Here is a 19,163-nt window from a genome sequence, read left to right as displayed (position 1 = left end):
AAAACAGTTGAAGCCATGAATTCACCATAGGAAGATAAAGCCCCAACAATTCAAGTAGTCAGAGATTCTCCTAGGCTTACTATATCCTTAGCTGCTGGATCTACCTGCTCAAATTCTAACAGTAGGAGTTTTATATAAAAGTTGGTGTATTGTTTCTTTTTTACACACACACACACACAGAAACAAACTCAGCTGCTGAGGCACCAGAAGACCATAAAAGAAAGCAGCAGAAGACACATTTCTCTGTTCAATTAACCAAAATTCCACTGGCCAAAACTGACTACAGAAACTGCCTTCCTCCATCTACAAATAACTGGGGGCTTAATTCCTTTTAGAATAGAGAGATTGAAAGGGATTATTCTTTCTTTTCTGGCTAAGCTCGCCACCCAAACCTAGAAAACACTAGGTAATAGTCATATGAATATTAGACACACAGAAACCAAACTAACATACCGAATATGCACACAATTTGCATTTTGAAACACTGAAGGTCACAGATAAATCTACTGGAATATACATAATCTCTATCACTACTGTGCAAACTGATCTATGTACAGTAAATGATGATGCTTAAACTTGAGAACTCCATTTCAGAAATAATTCCAACCATGTTCCTTATACCTTTACATGTAAAATATCTCAAAGCTGCATCTATGTATCTATATACATGATTTGAGAGTTCTCAATTCCAAATCAATAGCAAAATACTAACTTCAGCAGTGCCCAAATCTGAAAGAAAGTAAACACAACCACTGATCCTCTTACACACATTCCCACTGTTTGTACCCTTACCACAACCCTTTCGTCTGCAGTTTCAACCACAACCAGCCGCTAGAGCCCTTTCCGCTTTGGGAAGCATCGAACATTATCTTCAGTGACAACGTGATCAATAAAACTATACCAACTTGTAAGAATACAAGACAGCAAAAGGTACAAACTAAGAAAAAACACAACATCTTTACAGCAGGTTAATCTGAAGGTTTTAAATGCCAGAAGTTGTCAGATTTAATTTTTACACAGGTCTTCTTGTAAGACAATCTTTATGCAACTGTTTAAATAGAACAGCACGTGCCCATTTGACCAAAACAGGAGTTCAAGGAGATACTACTCAAGAACTTGAAATTAAGGAAGCTTCTGATAACAAGGATTTATGATTTTTTTCTAAAATCCCACTTAAACACCAGCAAAGGAGAGGTGAACAGTTTAACCAGTCTGGTTCCTTATTTAATATTGTTTCCCTCATGCATCCAGCAGTAAAAACAAAAATGGTACTTCATGAAAAGACCTACGAAGATATTCTGCCAAATGAGTTAGTAAAGTAAATGTGCCGACATGGAATTCTCATTTATCAAAATCTCCCAATTCTACAGGTATAGCAGAAACACATTAACCCATTTTCAACCGAGCTAATGTGTCTGTTGGCATCTCTTGGAACGTTTTAACCACTACATACTTTTCTATGTAGTATGAAAAGGCTGCAGAAAAGAACATAAAAGGGAAGGTAATCCATTCCCATTTGTAGTTTGTAATGAACAGAATTTCCATTTTAAAATTATTCAGAAGACCAGTACTGGAACACATAAAAATGGAAAAAGTGTATGAGCTGAAAACCTCCTGCACAAAGAGCAAGGAAAAACCCCAACAAACACCATAAAAACACCCAACAAAACAAAAACCAACCTCCCACACAATCCCTCTTCCCTCAGTTGGCACATTCATGTTCTCTTATTCTCTCTCTGAATTCCCTGGTGTCCAATGAACATAGAGTAGTTCCGCAATGTGAAACTTAACAGCATGTCTTCTTCCAAGCCAGCCACCTCCCCTCATGAAATCTATCATGACTATGTTAAATTGGTCCACTGATACTAAAAGTTATGACAAGGATGACAGAAACTCATGGCTACATGGGACCAACGAGACTCATAGTATGACTGCATTAAACCTGGCCTTCTAAGTCCAAATCCTAATGAAAGCATTACACAAACAGACATCCTTTTCCTGCCAATGAAGAGTATTTTGCCATGCCACAGCTACATTATCCAGAGTCTACCAACGATAGCAGAGTGAGGGAGATACCTCATCAGACTGCACAGAATTCATATAATTCCTGATATTATGCCATTACTACATATGCTTCAATTAGAGGCATTAAAGCACTTTGCATCTTCCCAGTCCTGCACATTCAACTGGTTGGAGCTGCCCCTGGAATAACCTTGATACACACATCTTTCCTTCAACACTGGACACCCAAACTGACACAAAAAGGGAATCTAGGTTCTGTTCATTGCTTTAACTTTTTCAAATAGCAAGCAAAATCCATGACCAGGGACCTTGCAAGGTCTGACCAGGCACAATCAGAACAGTCAATACAATGCATGAAACTTGGTGCTTGGGAGTAACATGGCAGCAATGGTACCAAAACCAAGGCACTAAAACAAGTAAGTGTTTTAGATGAGCACATGCTGATTATTTACCTGAACTGAATCACATATGGCCGAATTGTAATGATTAAACCAGAGACTGAGTTAAACCTTTTTTACGGTAGGACACAGAGCTTCTCCTAAGCTATATGAACTCTTGGAACAATGTCACGCGATTGCTTCTTAATAAATCCCATTTGCCAGCTGAACTCTGAGACTAGATCATTATTTTAATTTGTGAACTAAAAGGTTGAGGTACCACAGTAAGCACTTTCTGTATATTCCGTAATACGAAAGCTGCACTGAAATGAGGTATTTCAGCTGATGGACAACAGCAAGCACTGGGTTTTCAGGATCAGAATGAGGAAGACTTGCAGTTTCCACAAGGATCTGTTGTTCATTATCACTAATATCCCATCCACAATTAAAACACACTTCCATGTTAATGACAAGGTTGGTCGCTCCCTAGGCTGAAACCTATGTATGTCGTACCACAAATGTTATATGACTTTCTATTAAGAGTTATGTAAAGCACTCACTTCAAAGACAGCAGTTAAGATACTCTGCTGTGATTTGATAGAACACACTAACAACTTCACCCTTGGTAGAAACCACACTGTACCTGTCAACAATATCCACCCCAAAATAAAGAATGACAATCAACAGAAGTGAAACATCAAGAGTAAAAATAATTTGCAGGATACAACAGCTTTATACTTTACAGATTAATTGACAGAAAGTTTAGTAATTTATCAAAAGTGTAATAATCATCATGTAACAGTAACTTTTAAGAGAAAATCTCAGCCAAAGAAGACCACAGCACAAATGCAAATTCCAGCTACTCAGGAAAGGCACTTTTTCGGCCTGAGATCTTTTATAAGGTAAAAGCAACATGAATGTTACAGAAGTTTAACAACACATCACTGGACTCCTCTGTTTACTCGTTTTGTATTTTCTCTACCTCTTGTTTTGCAAACAAGTAAGGTGATACACACAGCTACATCCATCATTGTCAAACATGTTCTAAAATGATGACTTCCTCCTAGGCTATGCAGTATCTCCATCCGAGAACAGATCAAGCAGCTTGATTAAAATGCTGAATGATATCTAAGGCCAAAAATATGTGACAATGGTACAAATACACCTCTGTTCTTCCAGCCACCAGAGTTTAAAATGCTAATCTAATTACAATACAAGGCTGACTGATTTTCTTAAACTGAAAATCTCTCTGGAGAGGTTTCCTGAGCAGGAAGACAGTTCAGGAACAGAATGTTAGATTGTGTTAGACCAACCAGCAATTTGGAAGCCTCTAGCTACTGTTCAGTTCTCAAACCTGCTTTCAATGAACTGTATTTGTACGCTAATCTCAAAGTCAATTTGGCTGTGTCTGATTACATCACAGAAGGAGATGCATATGATAAGAAAAAAGTTGACTTAAATTGATATATGTAATTTTTTACAGTGATTAGATAATCATTTCCAGAATGCGCTGAATTTTCAGCCATGTTTAACATGAAAACAGAAGTCATGTATTTCACACTGCTTTTTGAACATATTCTCCTGTCTTCTCTTAATTGTGATAAACTCCATTTCTAAAAAATGAGCGATTTGGATTCATTGACAGTGGCCTTTCTACAGATCTACTACAAAATCATCATAAAACCTAAGAGATGCACCAGCTATTACAAACACGGGTTATTCAAAGACAGCACACCTTACAGTGACATCCCAACCAGATACTGTTCATGCTCCACCACCAAACACTTTCTTAACACCACGGAGAGACTTAGAAGAGTGAAAACTGTTGCTGAAAAAAGGGAGCAGTGTATAGTAAAGCCACTTAAAATGCAGCAAACAAATGTGAAAAAGGCTGAATCACAACAGTGCCACCTACAGTAAAGAACATCACAGGAAAAAACAGATGTTTAGTCAGAAAATTAACAGAATTAGAACTCAATAAGCAGAACCTATTTTCATAAAAATACTGAGACCTAATAACATTATGTACATTTTATACACTTCAAAAATTAATCACTGCCCAAGCTGAAAGTATCCTCTTAAATTAGAACAAATATGCCATCTCTTTTCCTATTTACAAGCTTTTACTAAATAAAAATCACAAAATAACACATTTCTGAAGCTCAAATTCCTTGTTCGGATTTTTGTAAAGTACAAAAAAGCACTGTAAGAGCCATGTGACACCAGGCAAAGAACAGCTGAAGACTTACCTTGCATTCTACTACACTCTGATCCGATTCACATGTAACATAGATTTCATCAACTGCCCGTCTGAGGTTGTCGAACAGAAATGCCCAGTATCGAGCTCGCAGATCAACTTTTCGAGGCTGTCTTGTTTTTGTTGGGCTTTTGTCAAAGTTTTTATCTCCAGCTGCTGCTGCTGTTAATTTACAGTCTACGGTAGTGCTCTGAGAAAACAAGATAAAATGGAAAACAACAAACACAAGCAGGGAAGGGGTTGGGTTTCTGTGCAACACACATTTTTTTCAACATACTCAGATTTTTGTCAACCAGGAGCTCTTCACTGAAGAAGACTACATCACCCACTGGCCTGAGGTTTTAAAACACACTTTCTGATCTTAAATACAGGCAGCAGCTGTGTAGAACTAGATTTGTTTCTTTGACGTCCATAACCCAACATTCACACTGTACAACAGTACAAGATATGCTGCCTCTAGGCACACTGGAAAGCTACATTTTCTAATTACATATTCTGCATTACTTATTCTAACAAGTATGTGCATCCAGATATGAAAATAACATTTTACTAATAATCACACCAGCAATATTCCATCACAGTTAAATTCTATTACCAAGACATTACAGATGAGTATTGCTTTAAATCCCTCATTCCACTATATGAGCATTAACACTAGGAAAATGCTGATGCGGCCAGCCCTTTGCTTGACACGTTGTAGCTGCCCTGCAGAGGAGATGTCAGCAAGTATCAAATGAGTTACAAAAGGAAGCTTTCACACTGCAGACAAATACTTGTACTAAGATTTCCACTCACCATATTGTTAACATTGCAAGCTCAATTCAACCCAATGCAAGTGCTGTGACAATGAATCAAGTTGCTCCTACTTACACCCAGTCTGAAAGCATCCTCATTCTGGATTAAGTTGTAATTTAACAGCTTTACCTACAACAAATCTGTTCCAATTTTTAGTGTTAATACGCAGACAGACTGATCTAGTACTGCTTTGCTCACAGATGCAGAGGACTGCCAACATGCTAAATGTGATGGAAGCAGAGGGAGAACATTCAACTGTATTCACAAATGCTGGCACAGTCAGGAATCACTATGTGCCTACTCAGAAGTACTGTTATGCCACCTCAGTGTTACGTATCTGTTGATGCTGTACCTCCAGCTTAGTCACCTATATGGGGATGTGTCTCCTTAAGAGACTGACTGTCCATCCGCAGTACAAGGTATTCCTTAGGGCTCTGAAGAATGTCTATTTAGATGGAAATACCACAAAAAACACTTGGCCCGATGACACTGTCCTTACGGAACTTGAAATTCTCTCCCACAACAGAAAACAGACACACATCGAGAGGTTAGGAAGTCCCGTAAGTAAAGGCTGAGGAAGATAACCTAAATTCTGGCATTTTTTAACTTCTGAATACTTGACCTTGAAACTTGCATGCTTTAAAAATACTATGTATGCACAGTTTTATGTATGTATTATTTAGCCAATAATGTATCACTGATATCACAAAGCATTTTTATGCAGTAAATCTCATTCCAAATGAGCAGATACCTGTTTCGCAGCCTTGTGTGTGCCTTGAGTCACTCTCTTTGTCTTCCCACCAGCTTGCCATTTTGATTTTCCTGTAGCAGAAACAATTGTCCGGATCAACAAAAATGACTGTAACTGGATAGAGCATTCTAAACTGCACAGACCTCATCCTGCAATGTACTGATATGAGCACAATTTATGAGTTAAGAGGTTTGTAAAATTATATATTTCAAATATATGTCACAGTTCAGAATGTGGAAAATGCCACAAAACACACAGAAAATTAAGAGAATTACAAAGAAAGGCAAAACTTCATTGAAGCAGGAAAACTTGCCTTTAAGGGCTCAGTGCCTCTGAAAACTGTATCATTACAATCTACATGTCAAATATGATACGAGTTTTCTACCTAGATTCTAAAAAAAGTCTGCTCTTGAATGGCTTTGAAAATGGGGAAAAACAGAACTTGGGAATGGATTTAGTTCACTTACATTTAGGTAGCCAAAGAGAGAAAAACATTCACTGAGCATGAGTCAGTCCCCTTAAGATCTGAAATGCCTTCTCAAATGTACCTGTCTCCCTCCACTGCTTATATGAAGTGACTTCAGCAACTGTGCTTCCAAAAGGAGTCAAAATTCCCACAGTCAGAAAGGATGATGTCAGGTCTCAGGGTTGTCATGGTGGCAATTTCTTAAGTGATTAAGAGTTATCTTTGCATAGATAAATTTGTGTTAGCCTAGATCTACCTGACATGTCTGCATTTAATCTTTGAGATTTGCTCAGGGGTAATTTAATATAGATATATATGTATAAATTATATATAATTTTATATATATAATTATATATGTAATTTTTTTTATTCTAAGTTTCAATCCTCCAACTTTGTATGTAACTTGCACATGAAAATCACAGGATCCAATTATCAAATATGTAAGCAGGTTAACACAAAATACTAACTATAGCAAGAGCTCTCTAGCACAGATTGCATCTAAGTAAAGGTTTCAAGATTATTTAGCTGGATGAAGCCCAAGCAAATAAATGCATTACTTGAATATAGTTCCTTCCTAGACCATGGAGATCATTCTTGAATTTCAGAAGTGTCCAGTTGAGTTTTTAACAGTTCTCAGGCCAAATTCCCTAACACAATCCAGCTGTTTTACACTGCTCTGGTTATGTAAAGCAGCTGTAAACCTGTCTTAATCAAGCAGTGGTACAGCTGGTTTGTACAGCTGGTTTGCATCACTGGCTATTCCAGGGAACACGGCTTATAATTTGAAAACAAATTAAAACTTATTTGCTTGGTAATTCATTTCTGAAATGCTGCATTCACCAAAACAACAGGTACAAATTAATATACTGAACTCAATTTAGCAGCATTCAGGGGAAAAAAATGATGGAGCTACTGTGTGTATATAAACTTCCTATTCACTAAAAAGCTTAAACTATGGATCAGTTCCATGTCAGATTTCGGATAACAGAAAGATTTCAATCACCAAAGTCTCTCTTCTGACATGATTTAGATTCTGCAAAAATGAGGTCTGGAATGCAACAGCACTGAGAGCTTGCACAGTAAAAAGGCTTACAAGCAAAGATGGATACGTTAAAAAAGGGCAGATGAACACACAAAAAAGTTGCAGTCTCTTTAGATTCTACGAACCCCAAAATACTAACGTATCATGTAAGAACTGGGAAGTGTCCGAACAAGTCCCTTGTGAAGACAAAAGAAAGTTTTCAGGCACTTCCTACGTTAGGCAGACATTCAGAGAAAACAAAACTTACGTAGACAGCAGGTTTTGCAAACCTGAAAGCAAACAGCGTCTGGCAAGGACTAATTTTTTTAGGTGTATTTGCCAGAAAGCTTTGTATTTCAGCAGCAGCCACATTTCCAAGCTTTATTATTCTTTTTCTTCAAGTAAGTGCCCCTGCCTATTGGAAGAAATCTTCCTTTCTGCTTTTACCCTTTTATATTCACAAGTAGTGACAAGGCAAGAGCACTCCTCAATGGTTATGCGTATGTGCAGCGACTACTGGTAGGTAACTATACAATACGAGCGCTGCTATGAGATGTGGAGGAGCTTGGTGACAGATGAAGGGCACTATGTGGTAGGAATTTCCTGAATTTGAAGGAAAGAACAATAGAGACCAAAGATGATTATCTCATTACCTATTAAGTTGCCAATGTGAAATATATAAAGTAGCAAAGTTTTGCAGCATTCAGGGAGCTACAGTCGTATTTTACACTAGAAGTCCATTTCCTCTCTGTCTGAGAATTAAACATGAAGCACACAGGGCTTATGATTTGTGAAGACTTCCAGTCACAAAAAGCTAAGGTGCTAGTATCTCAAAAAAACCCAATAACCAATCCACTCTGATAAACTGTTTTCAAAAGCTACCTTTTATAGGAGCAATCTCAAAAATCACCCCTCTCATCTCTCTCTTTTGGACAGTTGTACTGGTATGGGAGAACTGCCTTTAAATTTAGTAATTCAGAGCAGCCCCCATTTCTGTTCTCACTGTGGCAGCGATCAACTGCATCTGTTGTTTCAGCAGGAATGACAGCAATTTTCAATTACATTTCTTCTCCTTGAGTGAATCTGAGGACACAACTGGGTAAGCATTCTGTTGTTTTCCTCCAGTCCTTATACACAGTGTGAGAGACTCACTCTGTCACCTCTCTTTTTCCACGTGATCTATAAAGCCTGTGAGACAGTCAGATACATTACAGTGCCACTGCTGCCTACAACCAGTCCAGCTATCTTTATACAACCACTCCAGAAGCTATCTTGCCAGCCCAGCTGGTGCAGTTGTCCATCTTAAATCTTTTGACAAAACCAAGGACTGGATAAGACCTGGTTGCCTGAACCTCATTTAAAGTAAGGCAGAGGCATCTGCCTGGAGAGAGCAACCAGATGAGACTGATTATTTATGACCTCTTAATTAAGGAAGCATATTGAAGTTTCTATTATTATCAACCATATCTTTTTAAAGGTTTGTACAGAGGTAATAGATTCGGTTTTTCTAACCAGACAATGCTACAGATATGGAGAAATGACTGCTTTCAAGCATGGATATAACCAAAATTCCCCACATTTTTCCACCTCCTGATTGAATTACAGCAATATATTTTGCACAAAATTACTTTTCCAAATCACTGTCACATCCAGAATATAATGGCCTGTATTCACCTACCAGCATCAGACTGGATCCTCATTCACTGCAGTGAAATTCAAGGTTTGAATCTTATGAGCTTTAAAGAATACCCTTCCCTTTATGCTGTATCTTACCAGTTAGAATCAGATCCAGTGCTGCTAGGGCCGACACACCATGTTTTCAGACATGACAATTACAACTTTCTTATGTGGCCAAAGAGAGCCAAGTTTCATGACTTTCATCACCTACTGCAAAAGATGATGAAATTTACTACATCATTAACCTAGTGAGACCATCAGGCTCTTGCTAAAGCAGTGGATTATACTGCAGGCTCCCCAAAGTGCCACATGCCCCTCATCAATGAAATGTTTCCTTACCCTGAAATGCTTAATCTACAAATGAATTCTGTATAGCGAGAGCCCAAATGATTTTAAACAAATAGGGAATAAGAAGGGAACAGTTATAAGATTTTCCAATTTTTTCACACATTCAAAGTTCTGAAGGTACCTTTTACCTTGCATTAACACTTAATGTCAAACCTCTGCAATGTCTGAGCTGTCGCTGGTACTGTATCTTAAGATTTTGTGATAAAATCTGTGGGTAGTGCTTATTTGCATGCAGTGCCTCAAATTCCATGCTAGGCATAGAAAATAATCACAAAGAAAAAAAATCTGAAATCCTCTATTAGAATGATCACAGCTTTCCAAGGTGAGCAAGATCCAGGTGACTGCATCAAGTGATTGGTAGCCACAGGTTTGGAATGCAAATTTAACTCTGCAAATTTAAACAGACTATCAGACCAGTGAATTTTTCACAGTTGTAAGACTCGCCTCCTAGGACACAAAGTCAACTGCACTGTTCATTAGTTACCCAACCAAATCTGCTGCATGTTACTGAATTCTGTGAAGGAGGATTTCCATTTCAATAGTTGGAATGTGTTAACAGTTACCACATTTTGGATTTTCTCATGTCGTTGATCTGTATTCATAACTAGAGTTTCAGAACTGACACAACAAGGGTGCATGCTGCTCCAAAACAGAAGTGCCACCCACCACTCCAGAAAACTCTCTCCTTTCTAAGGCAATATTTCTTACTGACAGGAGCTATATATATTTCTATTAAGCAATTATATGGCTTTGATTATAATTATTTTCATTATTGCTCTTTTACCCATGCCCTCTATATAAAATACACACACTTTCCGAGGAACAGTTGAATGGGTAAGAAGGAAACAAGCACACAAAGCACATCATTTTTAAAGGACATAGAAAAACAAAGGATACAAACTGAAATAGCCAATCCATTTGTTTTTTAATTTGTCAACCCTCTATAACATTACCACCAGCAATAGCTAATGTCCATACCCTCGCTATTTCTGCAGGGGAAAAAATAAATCTCCTAATGAAGAACAGCGTCTAATAGGAAATGTTAATTCACAGCCTGTTACTGCCAAAGCAATGAATGTCTCAGAACATTACGAGCAGAAGAAACTGCCCAAAGACTAAATTCTGCTCTGTACAGAAGAGCTGCAGGATTGGCTCCTGGCAACCTGAACTTTTGGCCCGATTTACACAACCCCTCAAGTTGGAACTGTTCTAATTTGTAATATTGCTGCATCATTCCTCAGGGACAAAATCCATATTGAAAGATCAGCAGAAAATGAATCAGAGCTCACTGACATCGATATACATACCCTCTATGCCAAGACAAGGGTCAAGAGATAAAGGATTTGGCTCTGCCAGACTTTGATTAGCCACAAGCTCCTTTCCACAGGGGAATTTTCCATCAGGCAATTACCAGCCAATCCTTTGTATTGTGCAAAACCATCAGACTATGATTTAATGAAGGGATTTTAAAAAGAAAGCACCAGTGACAAAGTTTAAAAATTACCATGGTACTGCTACAACTACAAGAAGGAAATGAACATACTTCTACGTTCATTATGTTTTGGAAGAAAATGTTAGAGCAAACATTCATCTACAACTCACATACACTCTGTTTTAAAGAAAAAGTCCTACTTGGAAGTTTCTAAAAGAATATGACAAGCAAGGTAGTACTAAACAGAAACTGAATCAACTCACAGGTAGCTAAAACCTGGTAGAAATATGCTCCATGTTCCCTCTGCAGATACTCCTATTACCACCTTCCCAAAAAGTGTAATTCAGGACCCAGAAATACTTTGGGCTCCTAATCCTATTCTGCTTAAATGATGTGTCCAGTCCAATAGTATTACTGGATTTAACGTATTCAGGAACACAGGCAGATGTGAGACCAGCAAATAAACAAACGCATCTTCTGGAGACAGACAGAAATGAAGCTTCCAAAAGAACACAGAACTGGCCCACCTGAAGAAAACATATAGCCATGATAATAAACTGAATAGCTGTTGCATACAATGCAGCCAGAAGCTATGCATTCTATGTGGTCACATTATGCTCAAGGCTTAAATCAGTTCCATTTTCTCCTTGTCCGTGTAGCTAACAAAGATTAAGAGTGCATGGTTTTCTGCTGACCAGTTAGTGGTACTAAAAATAAAAAATCTACTAAGATAACTGGGACAATGCTCAGGTGAAAGGGTCAGAACCTGAAGCCAAAGTTTGCAAATGTTTAGGATGCTTAGCTGACAAACTAAGTTAAGTGTCATTCTGTTGTCACTGTTCAAAAGAGATACAGCTATGCCTTCTGAACTGAATCCAATTTCCTTAATGAAACCTATACAAACATCCACAGACAAACACCTACACAGGTTTTCAGCAACTCATTATTTTCTGTGACTTTAGACTTTCCAGCTCTAAAAAAGAAAAAAAATCACAAATACACCTTAATGTATAAAGCGAGCCAAAGACAGCTTAAACTTTGTGTCAGTTTGCTTCAGACATAGGGTTAATTATCTTGTAACTTAGATGTTACTTTTTATACAAATATCTTTTCCACTGGCAGAATCACAGAACAGCTGAGGTTGGAAGGAGCCTCTAGAAACCAGCTAGTCTGACCTCCCTGCTAAACACAGGGTCAGCTAGAGCAGGCTGCCCAGGACCATGTCCAGTCAGGCTTTGAGCATCTCCAAGGACAAAGACTGCCCCCAGTTTCTCTAGGAAACTTGTTCCAGTGTTCAACCACCTTCACAGCAGAAAACACTTCCTTTTAGACACTCCTGCATAAGCCCCAAAAGCAGCAGCACCTGCACAGGACGTGTGAGCTACAAAAATACCTGAGATGAAGTTCTCAAAAGCAGCATTCTGACATCTGGAACAGCTTGAGCAGTATAAAAATTAAAGTCAGTTCCTGGCTCCTGAAGTCATCATACCACAAGAGACTATTACTACAGTAAAAAAACTGTTCTGAGGACTTGCATTATGGAAAACTGCCTCCACATATCCCCTTCCTTAAAGGTTCTTCACAGATGTTTACTGAAGACTGAAGCGATACCAAAAGAAACTTCTAAATTTGTTTTAGAGTGTAGAGACCAACTTGTTCGATTGTTCTACTCCTGCATTTCTGAATTCCTAAATTACAAGAGATCCGTTTAAGACAACATTATTATATTGCACAAGTATCTTGATAGTATCAGCAAAAGAGAGCAGACCTAGATGCTGTTTAAAGACAAAATGAAACCAGTTTTTAATCTGTCATTGTGAAGGTTTTATAAAGTGACCTGTCAAGTGCAGGGTGGATTTGGAAAAAAGCTTTAAAACTATACTATGTACACTAAACATAACCATTTGGGTTTTTAACAGAGAAATCCTATGTAAGAAACATGCTTCTAGGTGAGCAACTCCAGTGGACAAAGGGATGGAAGTGGATAAATCTTGCGTAAGACTGTTAATACGCACCATCATCTTCTTTGTTTTCCAGTGGAACACTCCATGCAATTAGGTTCCTTGCTGTACGTCCCTCTTCTGCAACTATTTTTCTCACTTTGTCATGGCTATTAGAACGTTGGAAAGAAGCCTGAAAACAAGAAAGACACGGATGAGAAAAGTATATATACAAGTTTTTGGTTATATATATACTAATTTCACCCAATATGAGGTTAAACCATTCAAGCTGGGCTGCACAGGTACTGAGCATTCCTCAAATATTTAAACCAGGTGTACATACGCATTTTCACAACCATTTTTCTGCACAATAAGTAGACTGACTCCTCAACATGATATGACAGTTACTACCCAGCCCTCAGTATGGGTATGTCCACACCACACATTTGCAACCTTCATTTAACTGATTGTCAGTGCTGCTTCACTGGGGACATCACAGTACACATCTCAAATGTTTTCAATACCTTGTATTAAACTATTTATTCAAGATAAAAGCTGCACGAGACCAAAATACGTGTTGGCTGACTGGGAGAGCCTAGAGAAAGGTATGAGATTTATCAGAACCATCTGAAACATGCATAAAAAACCCACCTCGCTTTCAGAGAAGACAACAACCTAAAGAGTATTTTCTGCCTACTAAAGTTAGCTGTTACTACTAGAAAGCTGCAGCTGTTCAGAAACAGCGAGGCACTGAGGATGAATTTCATTTACCTAATGAACATGCTTCTCTGCACTTGCAAAATACACCATCAAAAGACATCTGAAACCAAATATATTAAGAAATACTTGTATCCACCGACAGATGTCAATTAGATAAAATCTTGCCTCTTCTACAGTGTATCAAGTTATTCCTCTGAAAATAATCTGAAACAAAGCCAAACTGTATACTGTAATGTTAAATTAACGTACCATGATAGCACAAAACTGCTGACCAAGTTCTCTTTAAATACTGACAACCTTAACCCCAAAGAAGTTACATAAATCTAAACATTATTTTAGGCACCAACAGACCGATTTCCTATAGCACTAATCAGAACATGCCTTCTTCCTCTTTTTATTTTCACCATCATATGACTCAAGCCTGCAACCACTTTCTTTCATAATACATCTTTAGAAAAAAAAATACAGTAAAAATGAATATAGCAGAGCAGTGGCTATACTCCATTAAGGTGAGAGGAAATGCAAATGAGAAACACAAATGAGAAACTGCTTTTACTTCAGTGCTTATCTAACAGTGTTTAACTTGGGTTTCTCTCTTCCAGATGTCCTCAATTGCTTGCTTCAAAGCCACAGTGTGCCATCTAGTGCTCCACAGACCTACCTTGAGATATCACCATGTAATAAAAGGAAAACAAAGTTAAAACCAGCACTGCTATGTAAGCGAACTTTTGGAAAACCTGATGAAATAAATAAAGCAAATTATGTATTTTTTGGCCCAAAGAAACCTAAGGAAGGCACACAAAAAAACAGGAGTTCTGCTACACAGGTTCTAGTCTATCCTAATTCTATATAATTAATTGCCTATTTCAATAGGAATTTTTAGTAAGAGCAACCATTTCTGCTGCATCAAGTTTGGTTTGGGTTTTTAACCACTTGTTGCTTAATAATACACTTTCCATCGTCAATCTAAGACTTAAACATCCACAAATGTGACATGACTGCTTAAAATCCCTTTAAACTACAGTATAGACTCCCAGTATAAATCCTTGTGGTGGCTGACTTGAGAACACAGTCAAATCATTTTAAATTAATCGCCCCTGAAATGTGTCTGTCTGAAACCAAAAGAAGAATGTTCAGGCTGCATTTTGCATCAGTTTATTTTTGCATTCTCAAAACAGACCCAAACACCTTAGCCGGAAATAAAACTGATCTGTGGCATTCCCAACTGCTAAGAATGAAATAAGCAAATAAACAAATCATTCCTTATGTATTGCATCTTTTCTTTCAAATCCTCCCCCAGCAGCCAGTGTTCACTTGGCACAATCTATGTAATACTTAACTATGGCTTTCCTACAGCATAAGCCCACACAGTCTTGCCATACACAGAGGACCTGAAAATCACTCAGTCATTTTAATTTGGTATTTTTCAAACTGTTATGTTCCACTGCACCCTTCACTGGCTTTCCTATCCTCCAGGCTTACTATTCCTATTCCTTTAATCTTTTTTCTCATGTTTCCCATGGCTCAGATTTCAAGTTTTCTGAATCCGAGCACTTACAGTTTTCTCTTCCAGATTGTCTCCAACTGATTCCCATCTGTCTTTGAAATACAACATCCAAAAGCAGATACAAATACTTCAGTGAAGACTTTATCAATGCAGAACACTGCAGACAAGTTATTCACATCTTAAAGATGATACTTCTATTTAATAATCTCAAAATCATGCACGGGGACTTTTTTTGCAATATGGTATTACCTGTGCATCACTTATGATACAACCATAAGCTATACCATGATATATCACATATAAGCTAGCATGATTGACACAGTCACAGAATAACAAAGCCTGAAAGAGACCTCTGCAAGTCCAGTCCTTAAGCCCACATTCCAATGGTCAGAGCAGACCCAACTCTTCTTAATATAAAAGCAAAATTTCTTTTGTTGCACATACGACCTTTTGTAATCCCAAGGTTCCTTTATGCACAGCTGCTGCCAAGACGCTGTTTTCTGCCTTATTTCTGGAGATCATTACTCCCACACAAATGTAAAACTTTGCATTAGTCCACACCAAACTGACTTTTTAAATTACTTTTGTTTTCTTACAAGCCAGAAAGGCTTATAAGGAAAGCAGAAGTATCTCAACATGACATTTACAAGTACTTTGTACCATGAAACTAGAGCCTGAAAGTTCTAGTCTCCATAACTTCGACAGCAGTCAAAAGAAAACCTCAACCCCTTAAAGTAAGTATTAACAGGACAGCAGTAATGAAGTACACAGACTCAGAGAAGCATAAACTATTGTGCCAAAGACCACAATGGGTATCAACATATATCTTTACATTTGACAAGAGCAAGCTTTAATACACTCCTTCGTATGAGTGATGCTGATACATAGGATTTTGACCACTTCCTCAACCTGAAAACCTCATATTTCCTACTTACCTATCCAAAGAAGTTACCTTCTTCTAAGTGCTCTTGATACAATTATCTGTTAGGCAAAAGGAGTGACTAGAAATTTGTTTAGCCTTAAATAGCAGATTTTTGTCTTACCATCATATTATAGCCTTCCTCCACATCAACAGGCTCATTTATTACGTTTTTAGATGACCCCATTGAGTTTTCATACCTGTGTCAAAACAAATGCAATCCATTAGTTTCACTTAAACCACTTCTAAAATTAATTTAAGCTTTTAAGCAGCGTTTATGTTACAGACATCAGATGACCAAAGTAAGGTTTTCAGAGGATAACTGTATTTGTAAAGTGTTTTCACGGCTCCTTGTTAAAAGTAGCCAAGGGCCCAAGAAGAAAACAGAATGACAGAATCATGGAATAGTTAGGGTTGGAAAGGACTTTAAGATTATTCAGTTCCAACCTCCCTGCCATGGGCAGGGACACCTCACACTAAACCATGTCACCCAAGGCTCTGTCCAACCTGGCCTTGAACACTGCCAGGGATGGAGCATTCACAGCTTCCTTGGGCAACCCATTCCAGTGCCTCACCACCCTTACAGTAAAGAACTTCCTCCTTATATCCAATCTAAACTTCCCCTGTTTAAGTTTTAACCCATTACCCCTTGTCCTATCACTACAGTCCCTAATGAAGAGTCCCTCCCCAGCATCCTTATAGGCCCTCTTCAGATACTGGAAGGCTGCTACGAGGTCTACAGAAAAATGTAAGTGTGTGTGTAGTAAGACAGTAAACAGTCCAAAGGACATTAAAACTTTTAAACAAATCATTGCATGGGCAGCTCTAGAACAGTGAAAGGCAAGCGGAACAATCTATCCTGTGATAGAGGACTGGGCAAGTTGGTTATTAGTTCAAAAAGAAAAATGAATCATAGACATCGTAAGAAATCAGTATAAATAGAGGTAAAGCAAAATAAAATGGAAAACTTCTGTTGTCAATTAAAAAAGATGTGAGGGTTCCTGTAGAAGTCAGCTCTGAGAAAGTGAGTAGTTTTATCCGGTTCGGAACCAGAGAACCACTGCCACAAATGCAGAAGTGCATGGGACTAAATATTTATAGGGTTATCAAGAATACCCAGCAAAGGGATAACAATTCTGACAGAAAACTAAACCCTTGGCTATGAGGTTGAAATAAATTACAGGCAACTACTGGTTAGAGTGCAAACACTCCCCTGTAACAGTTCTTATCCTTCTGAAGAACTGGACACTAATCAGAAATTAGACACTTCTAAGTTATCAGAAATCAAGTAACTGAACAAGATTAACCAGACCCAAAACACTATTTTGTGGGTCTTTATCATTAACGACACCGCTTTGAGTGGGCTGTTCACTTGTTCTCATATTACACCTTTAACTCCTCATACCTTGCTGATTTTTCCAAAAGTAACTAGCCAAAACCTACACAGTTAACAGACAGGCAGTCATTAAGGTTTGCACTTGCTTCTGTGCCTTAAGACAACCAACTGACCTTGCGAAAACTTCAACATTCTGCACCTGCTTGAAAACAAAGGCTGTATTTGAGCATTGCTTCAGACATCAGCACAGGCCTGGCCTGAGGAGCTTTTGAACACTGAGGTATCTTAGAAAACTGCTTTTGCTCACTGCATTGACATGGTTATAATCAAGGTGCAATAAAAGCTCATCAAATCGACATACTTATTTGAGGAAAACCCTGAGAGCTCAAGTATCTCCCGAAGAATCTGAGGGAAAAAGTCTGAGGGCCCAAGGATTTCTCTAATATGAGGGAAAAAATGTGAGGACCCAAGTATTTCCCTACTAATTTGAGGGAAAACACCTGAGGGTCCAAGCATTTGCCCGGCACTGCAGTGGATTCGGCAGTAATTCAGAAATAGAAATTTGCATTTAGAACATGTAGAGAAGGCAGCCCCTGGGTGTGCTGCAACACCTCCTGTCCTGTCAGCTCTTCTAACCATGATTTCCAATCCGACAAGGAAAGCAGGACCGCAGGTTCAAGACAGGAACGCGATTAGTAGCTTCCCGAATGCAAATGGTTTTACACCTCCTGGCGGGTTTAAGTTTACGGGGGCTTTCTCGGCAGCCTGCTCTCCCTTCCACACACACAGCTTCCACGGCACATTCCTGGAGGGGCTCCCACGTAACAACAAGGTGTACAAGGCGCGGACCCTCCCTCACACCGCTCGGCTCCGAGTTTCCTCACAGACGGCGGGCCGTGCAGCACTGACAGGGGCACACTTACCGGGGCGGGACCGGCCCCCTTCGCAGCGAGGCTGAGGCGCCGGCCAAGCCCCCCCCACGCGGCAAGGCCTAACCCGCACCCGCCAGCCCCGCTCTCTGCCGCAGCGGAGCAGGGCAGGCCGAGGGCCCGCACCCCCCCTCGGGCTCTCCTCAGGGCGGAGGAGGGGGGAGGGCTGGCCCGCCGCCATCTTGCCCCGCCGCCGCGCCCGCACCGCCCTGCCCCTCCCCCGCGCCGGGCCTCGCGGAGCGGCCACTCACGCTCTCCGCCGCGCCGCACCGTCCCGCCCGCGCGCGTCCCGCCGCGGTGATGTCATCGCATCCCGCCGCCAGCGCCCGCCCGCCGCCGCGCTCCTAACCCCCCCCGCGCTCCGCTGCCCGGCCCCGCCAGCCGCGCATGCGCCGCCCGCGCCCGGTAGCGCATCGCCAGCACCGTGCCCGCCCGCCGTGAGGGGCAGGAGCGGGCCCGGAGCCGGTACCGGAGGTGTCTGTGGGTGTCCGGGCCGTGCTGCGGGCTTGGGGCTGCCCCGTCAGCTCGGGCCGCCCGGGCTGGCGGTCGGCACCTTGGCGTCCAGCCCCTTACCCATCAGCGGGGAGATGGGGAAAAGGTGGAAGGAGCATGGGCTGTGTGCGAGCAAGGAAATTACTGTGTACAACACACTGGGTGTCTGCGCAG

The 19,163-nt window shown here is 39.9% G+C and overlaps 1 protein-coding gene across 1 annotated transcript in view; it reads right to left on the bottom strand.

Annotated features, from left to right (window-relative positions):
* The window catches only part of SCAPER (S-phase cyclin A associated protein in the ER), a 146,934-nt gene extending 128,090 nt beyond the window's left edge, over positions 1-18,844 (bottom strand). Inside the window, exons 1-5 of the mRNA XM_057424140.1 lie at positions 18,749-18,844; positions 16,357-16,432; positions 13,162-13,279; positions 6,203-6,273; positions 4,649-4,846 (exon numbers count right to left, since the gene is read on the bottom strand). Coding sequence (XP_057280123.1) covers positions 4,649-4,846; positions 6,203-6,273; positions 13,162-13,279; positions 16,357-16,432; positions 18,749-18,804 — 519 coding nt within the window. The 5' untranslated portion in view covers positions 18,805-18,844. The remainder of the gene's footprint in view (positions 1-4,648; positions 4,847-6,202; positions 6,274-13,161; positions 13,280-16,356; positions 16,433-18,748) is intronic.
* Positions 18,845-19,163: the final 319 nt, after the last annotated feature.

This window comes from Pezoporus wallicus, unplaced genomic scaffold, assembly GCF_028554395.1.
Source record: "Pezoporus wallicus isolate ANWC-B61680 ecotype Strahan unplaced genomic scaffold, APGP_CSIRO_Pwel_v1 contig_9449, whole genome shotgun sequence".
Lineage (NCBI taxonomy): Eukaryota > Metazoa > Chordata > Aves > Psittaciformes > Psittacidae > Pezoporus > Pezoporus wallicus.
Note: the sequence above shows the minus strand (reverse complement) of the source record. Positions and strands in the feature narration are given on the sequence as shown.